General features: G+C 36.6%; 6 protein-coding genes across 10 annotated transcripts; 3 read left to right on the forward strand and 3 right to left on the reverse strand.

Annotated features, from left to right (window-relative positions):
* Window positions 1–2835: 2835 nt before the first annotated feature.
* On the forward strand, window positions 2836–5007 carry LOC106314005 (bidirectional sugar transporter SWEET15). The gene is made up of 6 exons (XM_013751953.1): window positions 2836–3030; window positions 3570–3606; window positions 3721–3931; window positions 4013–4177; window positions 4269–4388; window positions 4476–5007. Exons 1-6 carry the CDS (start codon window positions 2979–2981, stop codon window positions 4785–4787), a joined length of 897 nt encoding a protein of 298 aa, XP_013607407.1. The 5' UTR covers window positions 2836–2978; the 3' UTR covers window positions 4788–5007.
* A 1025-nt stretch (window positions 5008–6032) lies between these two features.
* On the reverse strand, window positions 6033–8625 carry LOC106319452 (serine/threonine-protein kinase PBS1). 2 transcript variants are annotated; one of them, XM_013757780.1, is made up of 6 exons: window positions 8522–8625; window positions 8264–8431; window positions 7758–7960; window positions 7399–7588; window positions 6765–7156; window positions 6033–6676 (listed from the first exon to the last, which is right to left on the reverse strand). In XM_013757780.1, the coding sequence occupies exons 2-6, from the start codon at window positions 8385–8387 to the stop codon at window positions 6218–6220; spliced, it is 1368 nt and encodes a 455-aa protein (XP_013613234.1). In that variant the 5' UTR covers window positions 8388–8431; window positions 8522–8625; the 3' UTR covers window positions 6033–6217. The 2 variants fall into 2 exon arrangements, with proteins under 2 accessions (XP_013613234.1, XP_013613233.1); XM_013757779.1 differs by having other exon boundaries at window positions 8264–8624.
* A 4032-nt stretch (window positions 8626–12657) lies between these two features.
* On the forward strand, window positions 12658–14788 carry LOC106316899 (exocyst complex component EXO70B1-like). The gene has a single exon (XM_013754763.1). It carries the CDS (start codon window positions 12754–12756, stop codon window positions 14695–14697), a length of 1944 nt encoding a protein of 647 aa, XP_013610217.1. The 5' UTR covers window positions 12658–12753; the 3' UTR covers window positions 14698–14788.
* A 540-nt stretch (window positions 14789–15328) lies between these two features.
* LOC106316075 (xanthine dehydrogenase 2-like) lies at window positions 15329–17043 on the reverse strand. 4 transcript variants are annotated; one of them, XM_013753939.1, is made up of 4 exons: window positions 16390–17043; window positions 16152–16272; window positions 15844–15943; window positions 15329–15740 (listed from the first exon to the last, which is right to left on the reverse strand). In XM_013753939.1, the coding sequence occupies exons 1-4, from the start codon at window positions 16402–16404 to the stop codon at window positions 15698–15700; spliced, it is 279 nt and encodes a 92-aa protein (XP_013609393.1). In that variant the 5' UTR covers window positions 16405–17043; the 3' UTR covers window positions 15329–15697. The 4 variants fall into 4 exon arrangements, with proteins under 4 accessions (XP_013609393.1, XP_013609395.1, XP_013609394.1 ...); XM_013753941.1 differs by having other exon boundaries at window positions 15329–15767; window positions 16390–17038; XM_013753940.1 differs by having other exon boundaries at window positions 15330–15722; window positions 16390–17038.
* A 437-nt stretch (window positions 17044–17480) lies between these two features.
* Window positions 17481–18903, forward strand: LOC106313771. The gene is made up of 2 exons (XM_013751680.1): window positions 17481–17764; window positions 18124–18903. The coding sequence occupies exons 1-2, from the start codon at window positions 17572–17574 to the stop codon at window positions 18732–18734; spliced, it is 804 nt and encodes a 267-aa protein (XP_013607134.1). The 5' UTR covers window positions 17481–17571; the 3' UTR covers window positions 18735–18903.
* Window positions 18904–22946: 4043 nt separating this feature from the next.
* LOC106315260 lies at window positions 22947–27207 on the reverse strand. Its single transcript, XM_013753005.1, has 18 exons — window positions 26886–27207; window positions 26678–26790; window positions 26406–26487; window positions 26226–26318; window positions 26032–26116; window positions 25882–25957; window positions 25667–25795; window positions 25490–25588; window positions 25307–25408; window positions 25050–25208; window positions 24875–24970; window positions 24622–24785; window positions 24307–24517; window positions 24143–24225; window positions 23948–24059; window positions 23478–23852; window positions 23236–23361; window positions 22947–23152 (listed from the first exon to the last, which is right to left on the reverse strand). Exons 1-18 carry the CDS (start codon window positions 27202–27204, stop codon window positions 23081–23083), a joined length of 2496 nt encoding a protein of 831 aa, XP_013608459.1. The 5' UTR covers window positions 27205–27207; the 3' UTR covers window positions 22947–23080.
* Between the last annotated feature and the right edge of the window lie 205 nt (window positions 27208–27412).

The following is a 27412-nucleotide window of genomic DNA, read 5'->3' on the forward strand; positions in this document are numbered from 1 at the left end:
GACGAGCTGGAACGGTCGCGTGCTGAGGCGAGACACGTCTGATCGGGATCGGATGGTTTGGTGTCTGGTCGCGGATGTGCGCCGAGGACGTCGGACGCGTCTTCTTCTTGAGTTTGCGAGCGGGTTGATTGGGAACTCAAGCTGGCTGTGATGTGAACTGGAAACTGAGGTCGTCTAGGATCAGGAACACCTTAGGGTTGGAGCTGATCGGGTGTTTGTAAGCCGGAACGCAAACAAGAACAATTTGGGGTTTTTCTGGAATTAGGGTTTCCAAAAGACAAAGACGGCGCCGTGTATTGTTTCTGAGAGTGTGGGCGCGTCTGAGATCGGATCGACAAACAGTTTGCGCTGATGGATTCGTCTCATCAAGAGCTTCAATTTGATATGTGGCTCGTCGTCTGGTTCCTCAGGGTTTGAGAGATAGATCGATCTTAAGTTGCGCCTGGATTAGGGTTTATGTGTGACGGATTTTAGGTTAGGTTTTGTCTCAGGGTTTTGGAGTTTATCGTGCTGATAACGTGTTGTAATTAGAGAGATTTAGAGACTGAATGTTTCTGTGTTATTATTAATGAACAATAGAGGTTCCTTATATAAGGATTACAAAGTATAGGAAAAAGGAAATTATCCAAAACCTAATACAACATGAAATAGGAAAAGATCTAAAACAGAAAAGAAAAACGTCCTAAGTCTAAGACGGTCTAAACCGACCGTCTCTCTCTCCTCGGACGACCGTCTCTCTCTCTCCTTCCTTGGCCACGGTTTGGGTCTTGTCTTGGTCATTGGTTATGGGCCATCCACTTAATGATTTATAACATGGAGAATATTATTGTGAACTAAGAGCATGTTTATTGCTGACTTTTAACTAGGTTTCTTAGACTAATTACAATTAAAATAAAATTAAAAATAAAATAAACACAAGACGCCTCTCCTAATTAAAAGAGCCAAGAGACGGCTCTTACGGTGAAGAAGAAGAGAGTCGTACTCGGTGAGCTTCCCAACTTGTGCAAGAAGAAATCAAAATGTTCCAAAGGAATCAAAGTTCGACATCGACACTAGATCTGACGATCCCCAGATGCGTGCTCCCTATGTCACTGGAATATTCGTCTATCTCCGTCAATTAGAGGTTAGCTTCCTCAATTTACAATCTCGATTTCGAAATTTGATATGGGTCTTATGTAAAAAAATTGATTTTGGTTTGAAAATTTTGAATCAAGTGAAGGAAAAGTCAAGGCCTTTTGATTGATTATATAGACATGGTGCAGAAAGATGTAACGCCTAATATGAGAGGAGTTTTGTTTGATTAGTTAGTTGAAGTTGCTGAAGAGTACAAACTTCTCTCCGACACTCTTTACCTAACTGTCTCCTACATCGACAGATTCTTATCTCTTCAGACTATTAATAGGCAAAAGCTTCAGCTTTTGGGAGTTTCTTTTATGCTTATTGCCTCGTAAGCAACATCTTTTTAAGTTGTGATGGTTGTTGTAACATGGTCCATGTTCTATCTTTGATCCTAATCCATTGGTTTGGAGCCTGTCACAGTGGAAATTGTTGAAAAATATAATCTTTCCTTCAGAAATCAATGCACTTTCTTTGGACCAGGTGCTCTGTGTTCTATGCTGGTGGTGGAGATTGCAAAGTTTCTATCGGTGCCTTCAATTCCTCAAGTGACTATGCAACAGAAGCTCTTGGTTCAGTATCAGACCCAAGGTACTTCTTGTTCCTTGTATTAAATATTATCTTCTTCTTCTCTTTTGTTAGCATATTGTATAACTTAATATTCAAACTTGAACATAATGCTTTGTTATTGACTCAAATCATATTTGTTTGAACACAACAAATATGTTAGATATCAGTCCTCTTATACTCTTATATGGTTTCTTTAGGTACCTAAAACTGGGGAAGGAAGAACCAAGGTTAGAGACTAAATTGTTTAACGAGAACAACTATTCCAAGATGTCAATGCTTCAGTTACATAAAGGTAATGTCGGAACCTTTCAATGTTGAGGTTTTTGTTGATTTTGGTCTTGAAAGGTTCTCTCTTTTGGATCGTGATGTTGTCAGAGATGGTAGATTTCTGTGAGTTTCTGTTACCAACTCGAGGGGAGAAAGCACAGCGTGATAACAGTTAACAAGAATGAGGAACTTTGATGTAAGAATGAGTCTTATCCACGCTTCATAAGTAGTATTGTATGTATATTCCAGACACTGCTGTTTTGATATGTTGAAGTTAGTTGTCTGTAAACTTTTTTTTAAGAACTCTTAACTTAAGAAATTACCTTTGGAGGATTAAAACTAGGTGTTTCTTAACATAAACTCTTAACTTAATTTTAATATTAAAAAAATTGACTAAATATTAAATCTATATTTATTGCGTTCATCAAATAAATAGGTGGGATATTTTGGATCGTCCAAACCATATGCCCTGTGAAGGAAAACAATAATAAGAAAAGAATATATGTTGGGTAGACTTTTGGTCACCATGTAATTCATCTAGTCTATAAAGTAGAAGCTTGCTATGGTATTAATCTGCTTTTTGAAAGCTAGTTTAAGAAGAAGGCGTGAAGAAAAGAAAATGAAATTGTGGAATGTAACGTAAGCCACGCTCGTGGGAGATGCGAGTGGGCAAAACAAGAAGTAGAGTTTAGTGAATGAAAAAATGCAACGCTACCTGCTAGTTTCTCCACTTGTCATGCAACCAGGCTGAGTTCGTTTCCCCCCTTTCGATTGTTATTTTTGTTTTGTTTTTTATTACACCAACACGTTACACACTTCACATAACTCATTTTGACTATAATGGTTATTTTGGAGCTATATATAAACCACCTGAGGCTCATCAGTTTCCTCCATGAAATAAAAAGAAGCATCTTAGAGAAAGAGAATAGAGCGAGAGAGATTGAAAGCTTTAGGTTTTCAAAAAAAAACTGAGACCCTCTAGAAAGTCTCTGTACGGGAAAAGCTTTTCTCGATATCTTCAGAAAATGGGCGTCATGATCAATCACCATTTGCTCGCTATCGTCTTTGGCATCTTAGGTAATGCTTTATTAATATATCCACAAAGCTCAATCGTAGCTAGGTTGTTCCTCAGCTAGCTGTTCTCTTGTCGTTCACTTATGTTTTCAACTTGTTGATATATGTTTTAACTTTTAACTAGTTGTATCAGTTATAAGAACGGCGATATTATATATAATAAAGATTTTGCAACAACAATCAAATCATATTGTTCCAGCTCCGTATCTAAACGAGATTTAAATTATTGGAGGTTCATGATGACCCACCTACCAATATTTACATGCAATATATTTCTCACTTTGTTTCTAGAATTTTCTTCATTTATAAAAACTAGAATCCCAAACTACCAAAAAATAAACCAGTACGAAAGCTTTGCAAATTGAAATCGTCACGTATTGTTGTCCAGACACTATGTACGTGTAGTGCGGTTGATGCAGATTTATTCCTCGTTGAGTTTGGTTAAAGATGTCGGGTTGATTCATTTACTTGTGTCTCCGCAGAAAGATGCCTTTTAATTCTACAACAAACTTGTTATTGTTTATTTTTTCACGAAATTTCAGGAAACGCAATATCCTTCCTCGTATTCCTCGCTCCAGTGTAAGTACATACGATTTTTTTTGTTATTTAATGAGGATTTAAATGGTCATCTATAAAAATAATTATTTGATGATGATTAATTAGCTAATAAAACTATTTATGAAAATTTTGCAGGCCAACGTTTTATAGAATTTACAAGAAAAAATCTACGGAAAGTTTTCAGTCTCTACCGTACCAAGTGTCGCTATTTAGCTGCATGCTATGGCTCTGTTACGCATTGATTAAGCAAGACGCTTTTCTCTTAATTACCATCAACTCCTTTGGCTGCGTTGTGGAGACTATCTACATCGCCATGTTCTTCACTTACGCTACCAAAGACAAAAGGGTAACTTACTTAATCTTCCCGATCTTCTCTTTAAAATTTTAAAACGATGGTTCTAAATTTTTTCTCTCTTATGCGTTGTAGATCGCGGCCATGAAATTGTTCTTAACGATAAACGTTGCTTTCTTTTCGTTGATTCTAATGGTTACACATTTCGCGGTTAAAAGACCTAGCCTCCAAGTCTCTGTCCTTGGCTGGATTTGCGTTGCCATTTCCGTTTCTGTTTTCGCTGCCCCTCTAATGATCGTGGTAACTAAACGTTTTCTTAATTAAATACACATATAGACTTCAGTAAATTTTGAGCTAAAGTAATGTTTAAACCCTTTTCCGGTTGTAAAAGGCGCGTGTGATAAAGACAAAGAGTGTGGAATTCATGCCCTTCACGCTTTCTTTCTTCCTCACCATAAGCGCCGTTATGTGGTTTGCTTATGGCTTATTCCTTCAAGACATATGCATAGCTGTAAGCGTCTATATTTCAATATTTTCATATTTTGGTAAAATAAAAGGTAAAAAAAGTTACCGAGATTTGTTTTTACTGATTTTGTAGATTCCAAACGTGGTGGGATTCATACTAGGTATGATACAAATGGTTTTGTACGGAATTTACAGAAACTCGGGGGAGAAATTAGATACCGAGAAAAAGATGAATCCATCAGAACAGCAACTTAAGAGTGTTGTCGTGATGAGTCCATTGAGTGTGTCAGAAGTGCACCCAATTGACGTCTGTGTGACTGAACCAGTGGACCCATTCTCTGACGCCGTTCAACATAAAGATCCATCCAAAGTTACTAAAGAGAAGGAGCCGGCAACTGATGACGGAAAGTGCCACGTGGAAACTGCTCGTCATGAATCTGTCTGATGTGTCAAATGTATTTTCAACAAGAAGCAAAATATTTCTCTCTCACCCTTTCTCTTTCTCGTGGGCCTTGGCTCTCGGCCGGCCGAAGGAAGAAACTGTATCGATCGGTGGTTTGGTTCCATTTTTGTTTCCTATCTTATTTAGTATCATCAATGTACTTGCATTAAGTTCTATGCTATAAAGTTTATCTTCTAAAGTGAATATATTATCTTTGTAAGTTATAATAACTATAGTGCTATTATGTGTTACAGAAAGAAAAAAAACTACAGTATAGTGCTCTTACATGAACTGCATATTTATTAGCTAAGCTCAGTTCAGTATATATAGATATAAAACAATCCAACTAAATATTAAGATGATTTCAAGTTTAAATATGAGCCTCAGTTGGTTTTATCACTTTATGTATAACTATTTTGAAAAGAATCAAAAAGATTTAAGAAGCTCTAATGTTTAACTATTTATATTAATATTTATTTTTACGTTCCAGTATTTCAAGAAAGGTTGTCTGCTAGCTAATATGTAATTCATGTACCGTTTTGTACAATGCCAAGCTGAATTACATCATCAATAACTCAACAAGTGACGATCAGTCTCCGTACTCTCACTTAAAAGTAGGATTATAGAGGCGCTATGCAAAATTCTTTTGTTGTATAATGTTCAAAAAAAAAAAAAATTCCTTTGTTGTAACGAACACCTAATATAGTATTATATGATTAAATTATGTTAAGTAATTTCATAGAATTAATACTTAGCTGACTGTTTTTTTCTTTATTTATGATCTTGCTTAAAGAATCTGAACACAAGAATTTTGGAGTCAAGGATTGATCCTCCGAATATTTAGAGATCATAGATTCATAGAAAAAAAAAACACAATGTGGAACACAAGAAATCTATTTCAAGAGAGTGGTTCACTGTCAAAAAGTTAAAAAATGTCCCCGACAGAAACTTGATAAGACCAACCATACTCTTACAATCACGATAACTATCCATAAAATAATTGTCAGATTGCGAGGGCATGTGACCCACGTTGTCCGAAACTACGCTAGTGTGGACATTGCCCAGACCACAGAAGAAGAGAGTCTATAGAAACACACTAATCTTGATTCTTGGATCTTTGCAATTCAATCATCGATCAAATGTCAAAACCCGCCACGTGTGACACATCACAAGACAATCTGTCAAAAATCAAGAATAAGAAAAAACTAACAGAAACTTACATGAACATCATCATCAAACTCACCAGAATCGTCAATTAGAGTTTGGTTTATTAAAAAAAAAAAAGAGTCCCAGTTTGGCCAATATTGTAACATCACATATATAATGTACATCAACTCTTTGTCACAATGTCCTCCTTTTTTTTCTTCTATGTTTTCAGAATAAATGAGTAAATATAAGAAACAAAAAGGGGTCAGGACAGACCCAAACCGGTTCTAACCGGTACTGTTGCTCTCTGAAGTCCCTTGCTCACTCTGTCTTCGTTTCTCCCTCAAACTCTCTCCCCACATTTTAGCCTCTGCAACCGCACGCTCCCTGTTAATGTCTCTGTTCAAGATCCGAGTCGTCTCTCTCGGAGAATCTTCCTTCTCCGAACCCTCTAAATCAAATTTACTTCCAGACCCACCTCCTTCATCATTCCTTGTTATTAACCTCCCTCCCTTTTCATCTCTGTTTCTCTTACTATCATCCTTGTTTGGATCATAAGCTTGGTTCGCAAGATACGAGAGCGCAGTCACCACATCTGCTATAAGCGGACGCGTAGCCGCCTGCTCTTGGATACACATCGAAGCCACAGCTAATGCTTGGTACAATGCACGAGTTGGAAACCTCCCTTTTAACCTAGGATCAGCCAGTTTTATAAACTTCCTCCTATCATTGAACAACGGACGAGCCTGTTGTATCAAAACCAAACAAAAAAAAAGTCTCAAAACTTGTTACATAAGCAAATGAGAAACTGAATAAGTAAAAACTATTATTTACCCATGCCACTAGATTCTGCTCTCCATGAGGCATGTCAGTATCTATCGCCTTTCGACCAGTGATGAGCTCGAGGAAAACCACACCAAAGCTGTAGACATCTGATTTGACTGTTAACTGTCCGGTCATCGCGTACTCGGGAGCACAGTATCCGTAAGTGCCCATGACTCTGGTGGAGACATGAGATTTGTCTCCTGTTGGTCCGAGTTTAGCAAGTCCAAAATCAGAAAGCTTTGGGTGGAAACCTTCGTCCAGTAATATGTTTGATGACTTGAAATCTCTATAGATAACCGGAGGGTTTGCCTTGTCGTGTAGAAACTCCAGACCTTTGGCCGCACCAGCGGCTATCTTCATTCTCATGTTCCAATCTAAGGCTTCCTTATCCGGTGGAAGGTCTGGGGTAGAGGACAAAAAAATCGAAAGGTTAAAATATAATTAAGTTTATTTGTTAGAGGCTGCCAAAAGACCAGCAACTACTACTTCACAACTTGAGTCTACATGTATAATTTAAAGGTAATTATAAATAAACTAATGAATGAAAAAAATCAGCTAAATATAGAGTTGACATTGACTGGGATCATGAGGAGTCATTAAGTTGATATTTGACTAAGATCAAAAATAATTTCTGGAGATTTACCGTGGAGGTGATCTTCTAATGAGCCTAAGGGCATAAACTCGTAAACCAAGAGTCTTTGATCACCATCAGCACAATAGCCAATAAGGTTGACTAAGTTGGGATGATGAAGAAGGCTGAGCATGAGAACCTCTACCAGAAACTCTCTGTTACCTTGTAGACCATTCCTGTCCAGTTGCTTAACAGCAACAACCTGCCAAAGATGAATCAGGGGTACAATACGATTAATGTATGCAAACTCATCAACCTAACCAAATGATTAGTAACACTAAACATAAATATACAACTTTTGACCAAGTATGCAAGATTCATAACAACATATATAACAATCCAGACATCTTTTCACACTCAAGTATAGCTACCTGACCGGTGCTGTCAAGCCTTCCTTTGTAGACACGTCCGAAACCACCTTCGCCTAAGAAAGTGTCGGGATGAAAGTTCATAGTTGCAGCAGCGACCTCGTGGAAAGAAAATGTATGAGCAGAAATTTGACTAAGCCCATCCCTCGGAAGAAGCAGCTCCCTTCTTGATCCTCCATTGCTCTTTGAGCCAAGCTTCTCCCCACCTGCAACATCACCAACACCACATCAAACCTACTAATCCCAAGAACAAAAACCACCACAAGTAAACAAATCATATGATCTTTAATCCTATTCATTGCCAAGGCATAAAATTTTCACTGAGGACTAATCAATATCAGATCAAAACTAAGTGAAACTGAAGCAAAGCATCATTACTCTCCTTCATCTCTGGCCAAGTTGTTATAATAATACACAGGTGATGAGATCAAGTGACGTTAGCCTAAACAGGAACAGATGAACAGATCTTGGGAGCATATGTAACCGTAAGAGATTTAATGAAAAAAGACCTGAAGGTAGTCCAGAGATGTTGTTATTGGATAGTGTCGGTTGTGATTGTTTCTGAGACTTGGATTCGTCCACTGGATTCAGCTTCTCATCGTCACTCGAATCGAAACACGAGAAACAACCCATCTCCCTCCTCCACTCAATTCAGGAAAAGGAATAGTAATCAAAAACTTGCAAAAAAAATACCCTTTTGAATCCTATTGAGAGAAATCAATGAACAGGAGAATGAAACCGAAAAAATCGAGAAACTTTAGCTGTACCCGGAAAGAAAGGAGGGGAATTGAGATTCCAAAGTATCGACTTTTTTTGTTCAGATTCGAACTGTAAAATTAAAAAAAAAAAAAAACGAATGTGTGTTTAAAGAGAGAGATGAAGCAGCTTGTTTTTGTCTCGTCCACGAGTGTCCACACACTGTTTTACCATTTGTAATAAAATTAACATTGACGCGTTGTCTGAACACAGTAAAATCCTCCTCCTTGCTCATTTTTTTTTTTTTTCTCGTTGACGGCGATTATCTTCCATTTTAGCAAGCAAACCCCTTCTCCTTTTGTTTATTATTCAATCAAATTAAACTTTCTTTTTTTTTAGTCCAACAAAGTATATTTAAATATTGCTTTAATGGATGGGGGTCAATTGGAATATTGCTTTCACTCTCGGAATTGTTTCTTCTTAACCAAAGTGATAAAAAGAGCAGGATAACAACCTTTTAGCTGCGATATTAAAACTTGGCGTCACACGATACGTCTATGACTGAATTGATGTTTGTTGATCTGTGATCCTCTGTCGCAATCAATGACCGTCTCATGTCCGTCAAATACCAAATGCACAATTAATCTGGCTTAAATTTATATGCACGATTGTCCTCAAATGCCCAAATTGCAAAAGTTTACAACCATTGCATAAGAACTAACTAGTTATGGATTAGGTGTCTTTTTGTTACCTTTGGCAATACAAAAGTTATCGATGATAAGTATGGCCTTTTTAAGCCTCATAGAGTTAGGGCTGGGCAAATAAACCGAACCCGAAAATCCGAAGCGAATCCGATCCGATAAAAAAAAATTCGAATCGATCCGAATCCGACATAAATACCGAACGGATCTTGTTTTATGGTATTTCGGGTTATGAATATTATCTGAACCAAACCCGAACTTAAATGGATATACGATAGAACCCGAAACATTCAAAATAACTTGTACCAAACATGATCTCAATTCATAATATGTATCCAAAATACACTAAAATATTATTAAACATCTAAATAATTATCTATTACATGAAGGTTGATGGTTGAAAGTGGCGGTTGAGGTTTGAAAATTTTAGATTTTGATTTGTTTTCATTGAATAATTTTTTTTAATTTCATGAGAACTTGGTTTTTCGTTTTATGCTTTCATTTATTTGGTTTTCTTTCTATTAATAACTATGTTTACCTTTCATTTGATTTTGAATGATCACGTTTGATGTTTTTTTCTTATTTTTAAATCGATTTTACTTATGTTTTGGTTACGAAATATGTACCAATCAATTACTTTAAAACCGAAGAACCGATTTTACTTATGTTTTGGTTACGAAATATGTACCAATCAATTACTTTAAAACCGAAGAACCGATTTTACTTATGTTTTGGTTACAAAATAGGTATAAGTCAACTATTTTACAACTGAAGAACCGATTGAGACCTGAACTTGAAAGTACACTGGATTGTACCGGTTCTTTGAAGATTTACTGATCCCGATCCGAACCTGATAGAACCCGAACCGGTCCCGAACCGAACTTTCATATAATCCGAAAGGGGTTGAGTTTGTGTTGCAGTACCCACAACTGAGGTTCCCATCATCCGCAAAGGTCCTACCACAAGGTCCGGTTCAAGGGTTATAAGAGCTGGATTTGCCAAAGCTGTCCAGGAGCTGCTTGCACAGGAACAAACCGGATTCAAGCAACTATTGATCCAGGAGTTGGCCGACTTGAAGCTTGAAGACACCAGCGAACCATTAGAGGTTCCAGACTCCTTTCATTCAAGCCAGTTCTCCTCCATTGACCAGAATGAAGCCGGCCTGACCATTTCCACCTTCATCCTCAATCCATCCAACCAACTTGCTTCCGGTTCAGAGATATAGCCGCCATCAGAAGGAGTAGTATGCTGTTGTACTCTTTTTCCTTATCGGGTTTTCTCCCACTGGATTTTTCTGAAAGGTTTTAACGAGGCAACATGCAAGCATACTATGAGTTATGATCCGGACATCTCAAACCGCGACCGGTCTATTGTTTTTCTTTAATTTATTTCGGTTAAGACTTTGGCCATTTGTCTAGGCTTTTTTATCTTTAGAGTCCATTAAGGAACAACTATTTAAACCCTTGTATTTGCCAAATTTTCGGCCAAGTCTTTTTATGATATTGTTTTGCCTTAGCAAAGAAACCCTAAGTCTTTCAGTTGTGTGAAACCATTGAGAGCAGCCGCCTGACATATCAAAGAACCGATCCATTGTTCTTTGTGGAGTCCTTCGATCCAGTTCATCCCCTGTCCGATCTTGAGAGAGACATACGTCCAACAAGAACCGGATCCATATATACCCTTCAAACCATCCCCTGTTCTTGTTGAGAGAGACACACGTCCAACAACTTGAATTCATCAGCCGTCTCTATCCTTCTCTTGTTTTTGTTCCATTGCATCTATTGTTTCAGATCGGCCGTTAAAATTAAAATCCATAAAAAATCATATTTGTTTCTGTTCTTTATTTCTCAGTTAACATACTCTCTGTTCTTCATTTTTAATCCATAAAAACTCATAAAAATCATTCCCTTTTGTTTCAGGTACAAACCGGCCGATCCTCCCCTCATCGCATTCGTTTAGCCGCTCCTGTGGCCATCCGTCCGTCCTGTCCAGTCCGATCTCTTGAACCTCAGCCAAGCCATTGAGTAGTCTGGATCCCAGCCTGCAACATTTTGATAAACCCGAAAAACCGAGATCCGATTGGACAAAACCGAAACCCGATTATGACCCCGAATGGGACCCCGAATGCCCATGCCTACATAAAGTGTTTGAGTACACCTGGCAATTGGCGGAGTTGGAAGTAGGGGTGTCAATTCGGGCTGGCCCGGCTCGGCCCGGTCCAAACCTGCTAAGCCCGTAAATATTTGAGCCCGGTCTGGCCCGGCCCGAAAATATTTTGGGTCTAGAATTAAAAGTCCGGCCCGACCCTTATAGGGCTACAGGGCTTTTTGGGCTTTTTTGGGCTTTTCGAAAAATAATTTGTCATTGTCACTTCCATCGTTTTCGAAAAATAATACATGTGAACTTTCATAAAAAAATAAAGTTTCATTTTTTTGTTTTAAAATATAAAGTGAATTTAAACTTTTCTTCATTATCAAAAATGTTTTACTATTTTGTATGCTTTAAAAAAATATTATAAACAAACCAAATTTAATAAAATTTGAATAATCAAATATAAATTAAAACCAAATATAAAAGAACAAAATTTATGATAAACATGGTCAAACGTTTCATATTTTGTATTTTGAAATTAAAAAAAAACATGTTGTACATAAAAAATGAAGATACATTTGCAAAATTTAAAATGTGACACTTGTACTAATCAAACAATAAAGTGCATTAACAACTTTAATATTTGCTTTATTAGAGTTTGGATAAAAATATTAAAATAATATATCAATACAAATAATGGTTTTGATAGCAAGAACGATAACATTTAAGCTAAATTATAAAATTTCGGACTTTCGGGCCGGTCCTAGCCCAAAAGGGCTTAGACCCAAAATACCCAAAGTCCAAATGGGCTTAGCCCGAAAGACCCAATTTTTTTGACTTATAAAATTAAGCCCAAACCCGGTAATTTTTAGGGTTAATAGGGCTCGGGCTGCGGACTTCGACCCTAACTGACATGTCTAGTTGGAAGTTCTTAAATATTGGCTAAATTGCAGAACAAATGCCTCATTTTCTTGTTTTAGGCTTTCCAGGAATGTTGAACAAAAAGAAAAAAAGGCTGTCCAGGAGTATTCCAGGAGTAAGGCCCTGAATTGCTATATGTTAATCAGTGAAGACAAGGCCCAAATGTACACTAAATTTGCGAACCTTTTTTTTTCCAACATTAATCATCATGTTTAGTTTAATCAGGTTGAGTCTGATTTATACAATTATTTAAGTACAAACATGAAAAATAAACGAGAAAGAGATCGTGAGACGCATAACCTTTCAACCTCTGGTCAACATACAATGGATACCCACAAAAGGACCTCAGAAAAATGGTAGAATAAATATACCCAAAAAAAGAAGAAGATAAAATTAAAACACAGAGGAAAAATCATAATTAGTATCATTGAAGAGAATAAAAAAAAACTCTAATAATGGATTAAGAAAGGCTAATCCTCACACTCTTCCCATTTTCCTCCCTCTTAATTTCCCCCAAAAAGACAAAAAAAATAATAACAGAAAAAAAGAAAAAAATTCAGTTAGATAGGGTTTAAATTTTTCCCGGCGAAATGGAGAAACCTGGAGATCACGCAACAGAATCATCGGAAACTATTCCTCACAAATCCGACGATCTCGAGAACACAAATCATCCCGATGAATCGGAACACCAATCACATAACAACGACCAGACGGAGACGGCGACAACGCCGGAATCGGAATCTTCCCAGCTCAGCCTTCCCCAGGTGATGGAAGCTGTGGACGATTTCATCCAATCACTTTCCTCCTCCACCGATCCGTTACAAGAGATTCCTCCAGCCGTGGAGCCATTCCCGGAGACGGTCGATTCGTTGGTGTCGAAGATGGAATCCTCAGGCCTTGGGCGGGACGAATCAGAGGACTCTGCATTCATAGACGCCGTTAACCGTATTTCGATTTCGGTTATCAGACTGAGAGAGCTTAATCTAGATTCAACCCCGGTTTCTTCGTGGTTAAACCGGGCGAGTTCGGTTCAACACCGTGCCGTATCTCTTCTCGACGAAGAGTTCCGCCATCTTCTCGATCGCTCCCGAGAAAATAAGAAGAAGAACGGTGACGGTTACAATCACGATCATTCTTCCAATTCAACGCATGAACCGGACCAAACCGGTTTACATGAAAATGAACCGAAAGAAACTTTCCCACCGGAATCGATAGCCACGCTGAAGAAAATCGCCGGAGCCATGATCTCCGCCGGCTACGAAACTGAGTGCTGCATGTCGTACGAAACGTCGAGACGCCACGCGTTCAAGGAGGAGCTGAGCGAGATCGGATTCGACGGGATCAACGTGGAAGACGTGCAGAGAATCCCCTGGGAGTCTCTCCAAGGAGAAATCGCTTCGTGGATCTCAATCGTCCGCCGCTGCTCCTCCGTGTTTTTCCCCGGAGAGATTTCTCTCTGCAGCACCGTCTTCCCGGAACAAGACCACGCCCCGATCCGCAAACGCCTCTTCACCGGTTTAATCTCCGCAGTAACAATCCGGTTCCTAGATTTCTCAGGTGCCGTGGTCCTCACGAAACGCTCTTCGGAGAAGTTTTTCAAGTTCCTTGACATGTACGAAACGCTACGAGAGTTGATCCCAGCCGTTGAAGAATCTGATTCAGATCTGATCCAAGAGATTAAACTTTCTCAGACGAGGCTAGGAGAAGCGGCAGTGACTATATTCGGAGAGCTAGAGAACTCGATCAAAACCGATATAGGAAGAACACCTGTTCCAAGCGGAGCCGTTCATCCACTAACACGTTACACGATGAACTACCTCAAGTACGCATGCGAGTACAAAGACACGCTAGACCAAGTGTTCCAACACTACGAGAAGGCTGAGACAGACGAAACAGAACCCGAACCAGAAAGAAACCAACGAGAAGACGACGAGGAGTACAAAACGTCAGCTTTCGCTAGACAGATGATCAGAGTGATGGAACTACTCGACGCGAACCTAGAAGTTAAGTCCGGACTGTACAGAGACCCATCGCTACGATCTATCTTCCTAATGAACAACGGGAGATACATTCTTCAAAAGATCAAAGGCTCTACGGAGATAAGAGACTTGATGGGACAAGCGTGGACGAGGAAAAGATCGACTGAGCTTAGACAGTACCATAAGAGCTACCAGAGAGAGACTTGGGGGAAGGTATTGCAATGTATGAATCAAGAAGGGTTGCAGGTGAACGGGAAAATATCGAAGACGGCTTTGAAAGAGAGGTTCAAGATTTTTAATAACATGTTCGATGAGATTCACAAGACGCAGAGTACGTGGATTGTGAGTGATGAACAGATGCAATCGGAGCTAAGGGTTTCGATCGCGGCGTTGGTGATTCCGGCTTATAGGTCTTTCTTTGGGAGGTATAAGCAGCATATTGATTCCGGGAGGCATACGGATAAGTATGTTAAGTATCAGCCTGAAGATATCGAGTCTGTTATTGATGACTTGTTTGATGGGAATCCAGCTTCTATGGGAAGGAAGAGGACTTGAAAACAATGAAAATATGACAAACTTATGGTTACTTCTGCTTCTTACTCTTGTTTTTCATCCATCCTTCTATGATTATTTTTCCTTATGTTCATGTTAATAGAATCATTCTCGATCTGAGACTACCATGATTTTTTTTTTGCTTTCTTTTTTCTTTTATATGTTGTTATGTTTCAACTTCCTGTCCTAACAGGTTGTGACTGAAACTTGTTTAGAACTCAATAAAAAGAGTACTTAAGAATTCTCTGTTAAAATATTTGAGAGTTATTTAACTTGAGTTGCAGGTGTTAAGACACGAAACTGTCTTCAAAATACATTTGAATATTTGTGTGTGTTTAAAAGATGATTTGATTCGTGATAAGTTGATCTTGTGGTAATACTAATTTGAAGATGTGTTATAGAAGTTTCTTTATAGCAATTATATATAACGATTTTTTTATTGATGTTATACAAACTTGGCTTTATTGACGCCATACAACCCACAAGCTTCAGACGTTAGTAGAAGCAAAATATGTATGCAAACCTAGCTTTATCAGAGCATGTCCAATTGGTTAGAATCTTCTAACCATTAGTTTAATTATTAAGTGTGTATTTTATGAAGTTAAGAACCCTTGTTAATATAATTAGTTTTGTGAAGGTCCAATAAGAGAACTCCTTTGAGGTTCTTAAAAACTAATTTTTTTCTTTTAGAAGTTCAATTATCAAATTTAAATGTTTCGGAAACAGAGATAAGCAAAAGTCAATCAAACAACATTTTGATCGTAGGTGCTGCAACATTCAAACGAACATGGCCTATGTTTCACAAACACTAATAATCAAGCACAATGTTTTGTTTCGACAACAAAGTTCCAGAGACAGAGACAGGAAGTCTCCGCCGGCGTCTGGTCTCAATTCCTTCTTAAACCGTCTCAGGGCTAGTGGACATAGATTCTCTTGAAACTAGAACAAAAAAAAGAACATTACCTGGAGTGGGTGCAAGCCATGTTTGCGATGACCAACTCCCTCAATGGATATTACATGCATTCCTTCTACGGAATAGAGAGGTGCTAAACAAGCGTTAACAGCATAGTGCCCTGCAATTCAAAGTTATCAACAAGAATCTAAAACTAAGGCAAGCAAGAACTAAGATACAGAGCGAGAGAGACGCACACGCATTTGTTTGATGTTCTGTCATAATTAGAGACCATCACCGTGCAAGCCCCACAACCACCTTCACCGCACCCCAGCTTTGTCCCGGTCAGTCCTAAACCTAAAGGAAACAAGAAATTCTTTAGCAAGTTATAAAAAAAAACTTTATATAGTCTTACTGAGATGCATACAATTCATCTTTAAAACTAAGAGACATCTCTAAAGTTGATTTGAAAAATGAACTTGTTGAGTACTTTTAATCATTCCCAAACACTAGAACTTTATCAGAAACCAAATACAAGAGTAAAGTGATCATGTAATATACCCACCTCGGAGGTATTCAAGAAGTGTCATATGAGCCAGGCCATCAGGTAACACTTTGCGAACGCCATTGACATACAGTATCGCCTCCATAAACTCGTCTCCCATCTGCTCCATCTCTCCTTCCTTCTTCAATGAACCCATGACTCAATGATTATCTTTAAACTTAAGACATGACTAAGAAAAGCAAGAAGCTGGAGAAACTGATCATGATTAAGTTTAAGTCAAAGATTCAAGCTAACTTACGTTTGAGGTAAGCATCGAAGATAACCTTAACCTCCTTTCTCACTTCCTCAACAGCAACGTTATGATCAGTAGATAACGTTGCAGCACCGCGATCGAATACTCTCCGCCGGCGTGTGGTCTCAACGTTAGAAGCTTCGGGTCCGCCATGGCCGTCGTAGAATCCGACGTAAGTAGCGGAGGAGACTTGCAGCACCGCGATCGAATACTCTCCGCCGGCATGTAGTCTCAATTCCGATTGCCAGAGTAAAGCATCGCCGCTCCCTCTGCTTCCTGAACACCACCAAGTACCACAGACACCGTCGACGAGGCCGTTAATCCGATCACCGGTGATACATCCAGCTTCCATAACTTCTTCAGCAACACCAGACCTCCGATTCCGCCTCCGGCCACTAGAACTCTCGGTTTCTTCTTCTCGGTTACTGTCTCATGCTTCTCCTCATCCATTAACAAAGTCGCCGCCTTTACTCCGACCAAAGCTCGACGCTTTCTTAACTCCGACCAAAGACCAACCGACTACGAAAGAGAAAGAGAAAGACACGACTTTTTTCCCTTTCGTATAAAATGAACTAACCAATACCCTTCTGCCACGTCTGGGGTTTTTACCAATCTCAAACTCATCTAATTAAGGACCGGTTCGGCTTAATAACACTATTTTTGATTTAATTTTTTCTCTTTATTATTTTAGAACCTCCTCCTCAGCCTACCGATGGAGGTGGTCTCAGTAACCTAATGCATGATTTGCTAACTTGGATCACAAGAAAGCAATACAACCCTTTTATCAATGAAGACAAGGATGTATTATTGATAGCTGGCTTTATTTGAAAGAAGTACAGAAAACAAACCACATGTAAAGAAATAATTGACGTTTTGGATCTTAATCTTTTGGTTTAGATCTGTATAAGTAAAAAGAATAACAAACTCTTGGGAGTTTTTTAGGCAAAGGACACAAAATAAATCTCTTCTTCATGAGTGCTTTCACATTGTAACACCAGAATGAGCCAAAAAGGCCTCTCTTCACATGTCTTTGTTTGGTAGTGGAAAGAAACAAGAATTTTAGTTAAACAGTGGTTGGTATCAAAAAATTATAGATCACGGACTGAATATATTGCAATCACACACACACACACTTGCATACATTATCATCAAGGACAATAGGGAGACAGTGAAAAGAGATTAGCCACAATGCATCTTCCTCTTCTCTGTCTTCTCCTTCTATCTTCTAGCTTGACACATCAAGCTTTTGGCCGTGGTCGTGGTCATGGCCGGTCTCCACCGGAAGGAAGCTCGGACCCTTCTCGCATCACAGTCGTCGGAGTTGTCTACTGTGACACTTGTTCAATCAATACTTTCTCAAAACAAAGTTATTTCTTACAAGGTCAGAGATCTTTGCTTAACATTACATGAACTTATATCTGGTAACTTTGGATTGGGAAAAAAAAAAACTTTAGATTGGCCAATCTAGTTTTCATTCCATAACCATTTTACTTGGTGCTCTTTATGCAATTTTGTATTTTTGAGTCGGTTTCTATCAACAATTTCTCATGATTGTGCCATTACATGAATTGTCCCTATTTAGAATTTCTCAATCCGGTTATATAAAATTCGGGTTGCCAATTTTAAATATGTTTCGGTTTAATTTCCTCTTTGATCCGATCTTGAATTGGTTTTCTTGGTACAGTTTCGGTTTAATTCCGACCGTTAAAACCAGTCTATCTCTCTCTCTGTCTCTCTCAGGAGTGGAAGTTCATGTGAGCTGTAGATTCAAAGCGAGTTCACCAAAAACAACAGAGGAAGTGAACATATCAGTAAACAGAACAACAAACACAAACGGCGTTTACAAGCTCGAGATCCCTCACGTCGACGGGATCGATTGCGTCGACGGAATCGCCATAGCGTCTCAGTGCAGCGCCAAGCTACTCAAACCCTCATCCGACAACAACGTCGGCTGCAACATCCCCGTTTTTCAGACAGCAGCCAACGAAGTATCCATCAAGTCAAAGCAAGATCGTGTCTGTATCTACAGCTTAAGCGCACTCAGCTACAAACCTTCTCACAAAAACACCACACTCTGTGAAAAGAGACGTCGCCAGCGAGAGGAGGATGAGAAGATGGAGAAGAAGTTGAGAGATTCGAAGCTCTTCTGGCCTTACATGACACCGTACTGGTTCCCTTGGCCGTACTCAACTCTGCCACCGTTGCCTACTCTGCCTCCGCTTCCGTCTTTCCCTTTCCCTTTTCTTCCTTTAGGAAACCCTAATCCAGCATTGCCGGCGTTTGATTGGAGAGATCCTACAACTTGGATACCTTATCTCCCACGTTTTCCTCCAACTGATAACAATCCTTAGGGTTCAGATTCTCTTCCCTTTACCTTCTCTGTTTCCTCTGTTTTTTTTTTGTTTGTGTGTTTTTTTTATGTGTGATTTGATTTACTTATTAATGTGTAATTAATTATCGTTCAAATACACAAAATAAGGATTTTGTTTGAGAGAAAAAAGGTGGGTTATCTATGTGCTTCTTTCAGTTGAAGCAGTGGGTGGCTGTTTGTGGTCCCTTGGAGGGACACTTTAAAGAGTTCATCTTTCAACAACAGTTTCATAACCCATTTTTATGTGGAAGTATTTTTGACTTGCCTGGTAAAAATTATTGGTGGGTTCACCAACTTTTTTACTAGAACAGGTGTGCACACAGCTACACAATATCGTATTCCTCTTTTTCGTTAAAGTTCAGTAATCCTTCAATTACCGGTAGATTCATCAAGTTCTTCATCATGAATTCATGATTATTGTAATCATTTTTCTCTTTTGAGGAGCGAATCGTATCAAAGTGGACCTCCTCTATGAGAAACGCCTACCTAAGTAAAGGAGTTTTTCTAAGTCCTAAGACGCAACAAATTTTGTCTAGACAATGTTTTGAAGTGCAGATTGGGTGTTAACGATCCAAAGTGACTATTTCTCAATTAGCTGGGCATAATACCCATACCCGAAGTATTGATCTGGAACCGACTCAAAATTACGGTACCGAACCCGGTCAGATCTTGCCTGAAAGAGTTCTTTTTCAAAACCCGAAAAACCGAAACTAAATCCTATCCGTACCGAGAGCCAAATTAGTATCCAAACATATCCAAACATATAAGTATATATATAATATTATTTATAATTATACTTATATTAATTTAATACCTAAAGTTAAAATTATAAATCATATCCCCTTTTTATTATTTGAGGAATATTTTTATTTATTAAACTTATTTTCATGTGTGATTAACACAATTGTCATTGTTTATTTGTCATCATATGAGAGTTCTCCTCACACTCTTTTTTTAAAAAGACATCTATTGACTAGATAAATTACATGTAATGTCATTGAACACTAAAATTACATAGTGATTATACTATATGTTTTCACATTAAATGTTTGATATCTAGGGATTTTTAGTTCTTATATATATGTGTTTGCAGTTTTTTTTTCCTTTGTACGCATATTCATATAAAAAGAACATTATACCATTTTTTAATATCCTAGACGTAGCTATATTTCTCGGATGTGCATGAAGATAATGTTATCAAAGCCTTTGACTTATTCTCATCTTCTCATCTAAGATTCTTATTCATGACAATATTTTCTTTTTTTTAACTAATTCTATGTTTAGGACAATATTGTATAAACATATATCATTTATCTAAACATATACTCCCTCCGTTTCAGAATGATCAATATTTTAGAATTTTTTTTTTTAAAAAAATAAATATTTTACCTTTTCAATGTATGTAATAAGGGCAATTGTAAATTTCAAAGATATTAATTGTATTTACTGAACTTTGACTGGTTAAAAATCATAAGAAATAGTTATTTTGAATTCACGGAAAACAATGAATTTATTTTCAAAATTTTACGTGTTTTCTTAATAAGTGTGAAAACTCTATAATACATTATTTTGAAACGGAAGGAATATATAATAAACATATTTCAAGTAAATAAATGGAGAATCAACCCTAAAATTTAAATAAATGAGAGGTTTGATGGTGTCTTTTAATATTAAATCCAACAATATTGGTTTCCTATATTTATTTGGTTCTTTTTACTAATTTTACGACCGTAATTTATGCAATAAAAAAAATATGAGAAACTCATATAAGCAATCAACATAACGCAATCTGGTTTCAGTTAATATAGAAAAGTTACTACTAATTTATACACAACTTTCATGACCAACTAAAAATTGTACACAAAATTTTAGGATTTTTTTTGCCATTAATCTTGCGATGGATTATATTGGATTGACTAAATCCTTGTGGCCTATAATTTGTTTCCTTATAATTTGTTTCTTTCATATTATATTATTCTATAGTCTATGTTTCGTTTTATTTTATACTCATAATTTATATTCTGAAAACAATAATTCTATTGCCTATGTATCATTTTATCTTAAATTCATAACTAATTTTATATAAGTTTTTGCTTATTCAACATGCACAATTTCTTTCAATCTTTCATTATGTAACATTTAAAATTTGTGACTATGATTTTATCTTTTTAATAATTATAGACTAAAATTTATAATATATTTTAGTCCATTTACCCTGCGTAGGGCGCGGGTTACCACCTAGTTTGTTAATTAATTTGGGTATTTATAGATAGAAATGGATGTTTTAGATTCAAAATACCTAAATAACATTGTATCCATGGTTACTTTTAGACAATAAAATAACTAATTCAAACCATATATTGAGTATTTTTTGGTTTAGTTATTTTTTAGATAAGTTTGAGTAGTTTACATATAAACTATCTGAATCAAATCGAGTAGTTTGCTTACTTCGGTTAAAACCCGAATCCAGGAAGACCCGACTCACACCCACCGATGCGATTTTTTGTAATATCCAAACTAGATTCCGACCCGTGCATTTGCACGGGTTTTTTTCAATTTTATTAAGAAATTTAAATTAATATAACAATTATACTTAATTTTATTATTAAAAATTATTATATAGTATGATATTTAAATTGTAGGGAAAATATATTTTGTTATAATTTCTTTTAACCTTATTCATTTTATAGTTTGAATATTGTATTTTTTAATTACATATGTTTAATAAATTTTATTACTTCATAAAGTTCTTTATAAATGTGTAACAAAATTTAGTTTTTAAAAATTTATTAATATACTAAAATTAAGATAAATATTTTTTTCTATCTGAATGGCAAAATAAATGATAATGAAAATTTTTTGGATAATGTTTAAAATTTAGAGACAGAATCTTAAGAAAAATAAGCTCAAATACAAAACAACAAACAAATGATTATTAGTATTAACAATGGGTGTGTAAATTAAAATAGTTAATAGTCCATAACATAAAAAAATTGGAGTTGAAGTTAGTAAATTTTTATTTTATTTTTGTAACTAATCAAATGTTTTTGGTAGAAAATTATTATATGACGTAAGTGTGTAGTGATGATTATCTATATATATCGTTATAGTTGATTTTGAATAGATATATTACACCTATTTAATACACATAAATTGTAGTAAAGATCTTTCTTCATTTTATTGTTACAAAATCTTTCTGCAAGAATATAGGGACTATCCATAAATATGGCTTGCATTCATGTACATATATAAATATATCTATTTAATAATTTAATTGGTTAGATACTAATGAACTGGTCCAAATAGACATTTGTATAGTAGATTTTTTTAATGACTCTACTTTAATAGAGTAGATAATTTCTTTTAACCTTATTCATTTTATAGTTTGAATATTGTATTTTTTAATTACATATGTTTAATAAATTTTATTACTTCATAAAGTTCTTTATAAATGTGTAACAAAATTTAGTTTTTAAAAATTTATTAATATACTAAAATTAAGATAAATATTTTTTTCTATCTGAATGCCAAAATAAATGATAATGAAATTTTTTTGGATAATGTTTAAATGTAGAGACAAAATTTTAAGAAAAATAAGCTCAAATACAAAACAACAAACAAATGATTATTAGTATTAACAATGGGTGTGTAAATTAAAATAGTTAATAGTCCATAACAAAAAAAATTGGAGTTGAAGTTAGCAAATTTTTTTTTATTTTTATAACTAATCAAGTGTTTTTGGTCGAAAATTATTATATGACGTAAGTGTGTAGTGATGATTATCTATATATATCGTTATAGTTGATTTTGAATAGATATATTACACCTATTTAATACACATAAATCGTAGTAAAGATCTTTCTTCATTTTATTGTTACAAAATCTTTCTGCAAGAATATAGGGACTATCCATAAATATGGCTTGCATTCATGTACATGTATAAATATATCTATTTAATAATTTAATTTGTTAGATACTAATCAACTGGTCCAAATAGACATTTGTATAGTAGATTTTTTTAATGACTCTATTTTAATAGAGTAGATGTGACCATTTTACAAAATCTAAAGGGATCCCTGAACGCTCGGGCCTACTTTCTCAAGTCTGTGGTTTTGTTATAAACTTGCTCTAAATCTATCACTCTCCTTCTGTCTTCCAAATGCTTAAAGATTTAATCAAAATTGTCTTACAAAGAAAAGATTTGGTTTCAAGAGAAAGCCTAATGTACTTACATGAGTGCTAAACCGTAGCAACTGTGGTACACTATTTAAAACCTATAACGAGTTTTAGAAGAGCTATGCTTAATGCATATGCATGTGTATCTTCTTATGGTTTAGCTTTTTGAGCTTCGAGGCTATTCACTTTCATGGTTAGCGCACGGATGGTATCAGAAGATCCCTATAGCGTTTACCAAAATGAAATGAGTATGCATGGAGATAATTAAAAGTACCATATATTTGTTTAGGTAATAAAGGACTAACCCGTAGCATCTTCCTCAAGTCATGTTCAATCACATCTCTACGTGCTCTTTCTTCTTTAAAGATCGCAGTCACTTCAATCTGCGACTTCTCCAAGTCTTGAATCTTAGCTTCTGACTGTTTGAGCTGCTTTATGTCAAACAATGTAACTTCATTAAAGAAAGACAAGCTTTCTAAGAATAAAAGAGCTTTAAAGAGTTTTCTGACTCTAGCTCAGCCACAATTTTTGTTGATTCATCTTTTACCTTATGTGATTCTTCCTCAAGCATTGCTTTCTCTCTCTGCAGCTCTACCAGTTTTGTTGATCCATCTCTCACCTTCTTCAAGGCCTCTTCAAGCAGTGCTTTCTGTATCTTCAACTCATTCACCAATTTTGCTGATTCATCCTCTTTAACCTTCTGTGTCTTCTCCAAGTCTTGAATCTTAGCATTTGACTGCTTGAGTTGGTTAGAAAACTCAACCACCAGTTTTTCCGAGTCATTTGCTACCTTCTGCGTCTTCTCCATGTCTTGAATCTTAGCTGCAGACTGTTTTAGCTGGTTCAATAGCCTAGACACAAGTTTTTGTGAGTCATCTTTTGACTTCTCCAAATCTTGAATCTTAGCCTTTAGCTGTTTGTTCTGGTTCATATCAAACAATAAATATATTTAGCCAAAACAAACACCAATAACAAAAGAAGAGAAAAAATGTAAAAAAAAATGGAAAAGAATATTACTTGCGACTCAAGCTGTCCTCTCTGTCTCTGCAACTCAGCCACATGTTTTGCTGATTCGTCTTTCACCTTCTGCAACTCGGCTGCTTGATTAACTGACCTTGCTTCATTGAAGCTACGGTCGAAGAGAAATTTTCAAAATATGGATAAAAACATTCTATTTTAATATTATATTAAATTCAAAGGAAAATGGTAAACCTTATCCCATGCCCATGTTTCTCGGTCTTGATCCTGTTGTCAGGTATCATTCTGTCACCAACAACTCTTGGTTGTGTACCACCCTATGTTGTAGAGAGATTTATCAGAAGATCAAATACTAGAACAAATTAATGATGAATACTACTTAGTTACAAAAATTTTACCTGACAGTTTAGGTGGTTTCCACCAGATGGTTGGCCATTTTGCATGAATCGAGCTGGTGCTGCATTAGAAGAAGGTCCCTTATCATGCTTGACGTTGTTGAAAGGTGCTTCTGATTTCTTTTCCCCCTGTCGAGTAGTCTCTGTTGAGGAGCTTACATGATTAGCTTGCTTCCGCCTTGGCGCATAACCAATCTCGTGGCACCTTGAAGACCTATCCAACAAAAAAAGATAACGTAAGAAGAAAGTCTTAAAACTCAGATAGATATGTAAGAGGTCTAATACTAGTATGTGAATAGTATTATTTAATATTATTACCAATAGGTCTTTTGATATGAGAGCAATCGGTTTTCAAGTTTAGCAAGAACAGCAGTTCGCTCAAACCCTTGCTTATTATGAGCTGGTTGTATGAAATTAGCTTCCACTAAACCAATAACACCACGTCCATCACTTCCAGCAGCGTTCCATACCCTCCAAAACGGCTGAAGATAACAAGCAGAAACGCATACTATAGGTTATACAATGCAGTGAAGATAAATGACCATTACATAAAGTTGTTGATTATGGTCACCTTAATAAGACGGTTCTTGTGGTAAACATTGAAACCTTGAATGTCAATGTGATGATGAGCATCTTTCACAAAGCCAAGCTTTAGATCAGCTACCATCTGAAAAAGATATTTAAAAAGAAATATTAATGGCTGTTCAAGAGAGACGATAATACTATGAAAAGTAACTAAGACTTACTTCTTCATTTGATGAACATTCTGCAGAACGCACAGGTCTGTATGTTTTGTCTTCGGTCATCATCATGTCGTCTAATAAGCTGTGATGTTCCACCTCTTTGCCACGAAGAATGATTTTGAAATTTGGAGGAAGTCTAAGATACAGAATCGATACATAACTCTGCATATAGCAAAAAAAAAAACATAAACTAGTCAATGAACACACTTGAAGAACAATTCAAAAATCGGAACGGTGTTAAGAAACATGAAACCACATACACGTAAAGAGTGGCGATACGTTAGGAAGTGCCTCGAGTTAGGATACGTTTTCGCCATTTCTATGTTCTTCTCATCTCTGTTTACTCCTCTTAGTTGAATATCCTGTAGATAAAACCACACGTCAGTTATTATATATATATATATATACTTATGTAGTCCAAAATGTTGCTAGTGATATATTACATGAGGATCTGTATCAAAATCAAGTTCCAGCTTCCCTTCATCATCATCCCATAGATTATAAATCACGATCCTAGTACCTTGCTCTTCTAGGTGATCAAACTGCATCATTTGAAAAGAATAAGATACAATAAAAAAATATGGGTTTATGAAGAAAGAAAATAATATAACAAAAATAACCTGGTCGAATAATTGGTCTTGGGTTGAATAAGGAGACCACTTCACTATAGTCTCTAGATTATCAAACCACTCATCTGTGGAGTTGTATGTTATCTCCTTCCAGGAGTTATCTACCAACTCAAAATCAACCTAACACCAAGAAAGACATGTTTGAATGTTTTGAGAAGAAGAGTAATCTAAACATAAGACATCAATTTGAATGATATTTTATGTACCGTGGGGACAATGGCTTCACATTTCCTTGTCTCGTAAAGAAACGTATATGATAACATACCAATGCTCTGTGTTGTTCTGAAACAATGATAAAGAAACGGTTATTAGATGTGGAACAAAGAAGTAGCTAATGATGGTGTGAAGTGACTTACTTGTTTCCATTGGCTCCTCTACAGCGTGAGAAGACTATTGCATCAGCACCAAGCCTCATTGTACTAGTCTTGAATCCATTCCCATCTTCATTGTTTGTTTTACATATTTAAATATTGTAATCAACATTAATCAATGCCAAGAGCAGAATCCAAAACTATATATAAATAAAAAAAAAGATTTTGAGAAGGCTTACATTGACCAACTTTATTAGCCATATTGCGTTTTCTTGAATACCCCAAAGAAAGACACTCTCTAAACCTACCCGGATCCATCCCACCTCCATTGTCTGCAATGTTAAACCCGCCGGATCAATAAGAGATCTCTCATAATCAAGTTCTAAAGAGAGGAGAAAAGGTAGTTAGCAGAAGTTAACCTTCAACTATGAGAATGCTGCTCTTCCCATCTTTTTCATTTGTTGCTGAGTTAACATGAACATATGTAGCCCCATTACATACCTATTACACAACAGATTTATCAAACATAAGTTGTGTTATACATAACCAGACGAATAATCAACCAAACTCAATACATCTTGACATCCGAGTTTACATTAATATCATATATATAAATAACACACCGTCCGTGACTAATGCACCCTAATGATGAAGCATCTATGCTGAAAACATAAAAAGACATATACAATACCTCGTCTAGAGAATTGTCTAAAAGTTCGGCCAAAGCTCCAAGTGCCCACTTGTGACTAGTGGCGTTGGCGTGAAGAAACTGAGGATGAACCCTAACCGCCGCATCATTGCTACCTATCGAAACAGAACAAAAAAACACACAAAATTAGGGTTTCAAATTGCATGCAAGATCTCAAATCTACATATTGACGGAAGAAGTGTAAAATTACAATAGCGAGGTACAGGCTCATCTTCATTATCATCTCCTGCTTTCCAAAACTGTCTAGAAAGCCTCGGAGTGTCCGCTTCCACGATGGCCAACGGTTTAACATCCAAAGCAACAATCTTTTTACCATCTTGAGCGCTAACCACTGTCCTAGATTTCTTGATAGACAAGTTATTAGAATCACGGTCATCTGAATATCTCTTGAGTCCCGGCTTGGAGGAGAAACCGGGAGGCGGACCGGTGACACCGTAGGGTTTAGGGTTGGTCGTGCTTCCGACAACTAGCATTGGTTTCTTAGGATTGATTTTAGGAGAAGAATCCATGGTTACAAGAATCAAAGCTAGACTAGGGTTTGGAAGCAAGTTTCAAGTGGAAGATGGAGAGACGAGACGTGGACACGATTCGTTATGGGGGAGCGACCGAATATTAATAGGGGTTAACAGAGTAGTGCGACTTTAAATAACCGTCCACCTTCTCGGACTTATTTCCGCGCCGTCATAGACTCATGGACCTATTTAAGTATTCAGTTAA

The sequence above is a fragment of the Brassica oleracea genome, chromosome C9 (assembly GCF_000695525.1).
Source record: "Brassica oleracea var. oleracea cultivar TO1000 chromosome C9, BOL, whole genome shotgun sequence".
Lineage (NCBI taxonomy): Eukaryota > Viridiplantae > Streptophyta > Magnoliopsida > Brassicales > Brassicaceae > Brassica > Brassica oleracea.

Excerpts from the sequence above, each read along its gene's own strand:
- LOC106314005 (XM_013751953.1), top strand. The coding sequence starts at position 2,979 with ATGGGCGTCATGATCAATCACCATTTGCTCGCTATCGTCTTTGGCATC. Across the intron at positions 3,031-3,569 it reads TATCGTCTTTGGCATCTTAG|GAAACGCAATATCCTTCCTC; the intron begins GTAATGCTTTAT and ends ACGAAATTTCAG. Across the intron at positions 4,178-4,268 it reads CTGCCCCTCTAATGATCGTG|GCGCGTGTGATAAAGACAAA; the intron begins GTAACTAAACGT and ends CGGTTGTAAAAG.
- LOC106319452 (XM_013757780.1), bottom strand. The coding sequence starts at position 8,387 with ATGGGTTGTTTCTCGTGTTTCGATTCGAGTGACGATGAGAAGCTGAAT. Across the intron at positions 7,589-7,757 it reads GGCTTGACAGCACCGGTCAG|GTTGTTGCTGTTAAGCAACT; the intron begins GTAGCTATACTT and ends CATCTTTGGCAG. Across the intron at positions 7,157-7,398 it reads ATTAGAAGATCACCTCCACG|ACCTTCCACCGGATAAGGAA; the intron begins GTAAATCTCCAG and ends CCTCTACCCCAG.
- LOC106316899 (XM_013754763.1), top strand. The coding sequence starts at position 12,754 with ATGGAGAAACCTGGAGATCACGCAACAGAATCATCGGAAACTATTCCT.
- LOC106316075 (XM_013753938.1), bottom strand. Across the intron at positions 15,944-16,151 it reads ACTTCTTGAATACCTCCGAG|GTTTAGGACTGACCGGGACA; the intron begins GTGGGTATATTA and ends TGTTTCCTTTAG. Across the intron at positions 15,767-15,843 it reads AGAACATCAAACAAATGCGT|GCACTATGCTGTTAACGCTT; the intron begins GTGCGTCTCTCT and ends TTGAATTGCAGG.
- LOC106313771 (XM_013751680.1), top strand. The coding sequence starts at position 17,572 with ATGCATCTTCCTCTTCTCTGTCTTCTCCTTCTATCTTCTAGCTTGACA. Across the intron at positions 17,765-18,123 it reads ACAAAGTTATTTCTTACAAG|GAGTGGAAGTTCATGTGAGC; the intron begins GTCAGAGATCTT and ends TGTCTCTCTCAG.
- LOC106315260 (XM_013753005.1), bottom strand. The coding sequence starts at position 27,204 with ATGGATTCTTCTCCTAAAATCAATCCTAAGAAACCAATGCTAGTTGTC. Across the intron at positions 26,488-26,677 it reads TAGACAATTCTCTAGACGAG|GTATGTAATGGGGCTACATA; the intron begins GTATTGTATATG and ends GTTGTGTAATAG. Across the intron at positions 24,518-24,621 it reads TCATATCAAAAGACCTATTG|GTCTTCAAGGTGCCACGAGA; the intron begins GTAATAATATTA and ends TTTGTTGGATAG.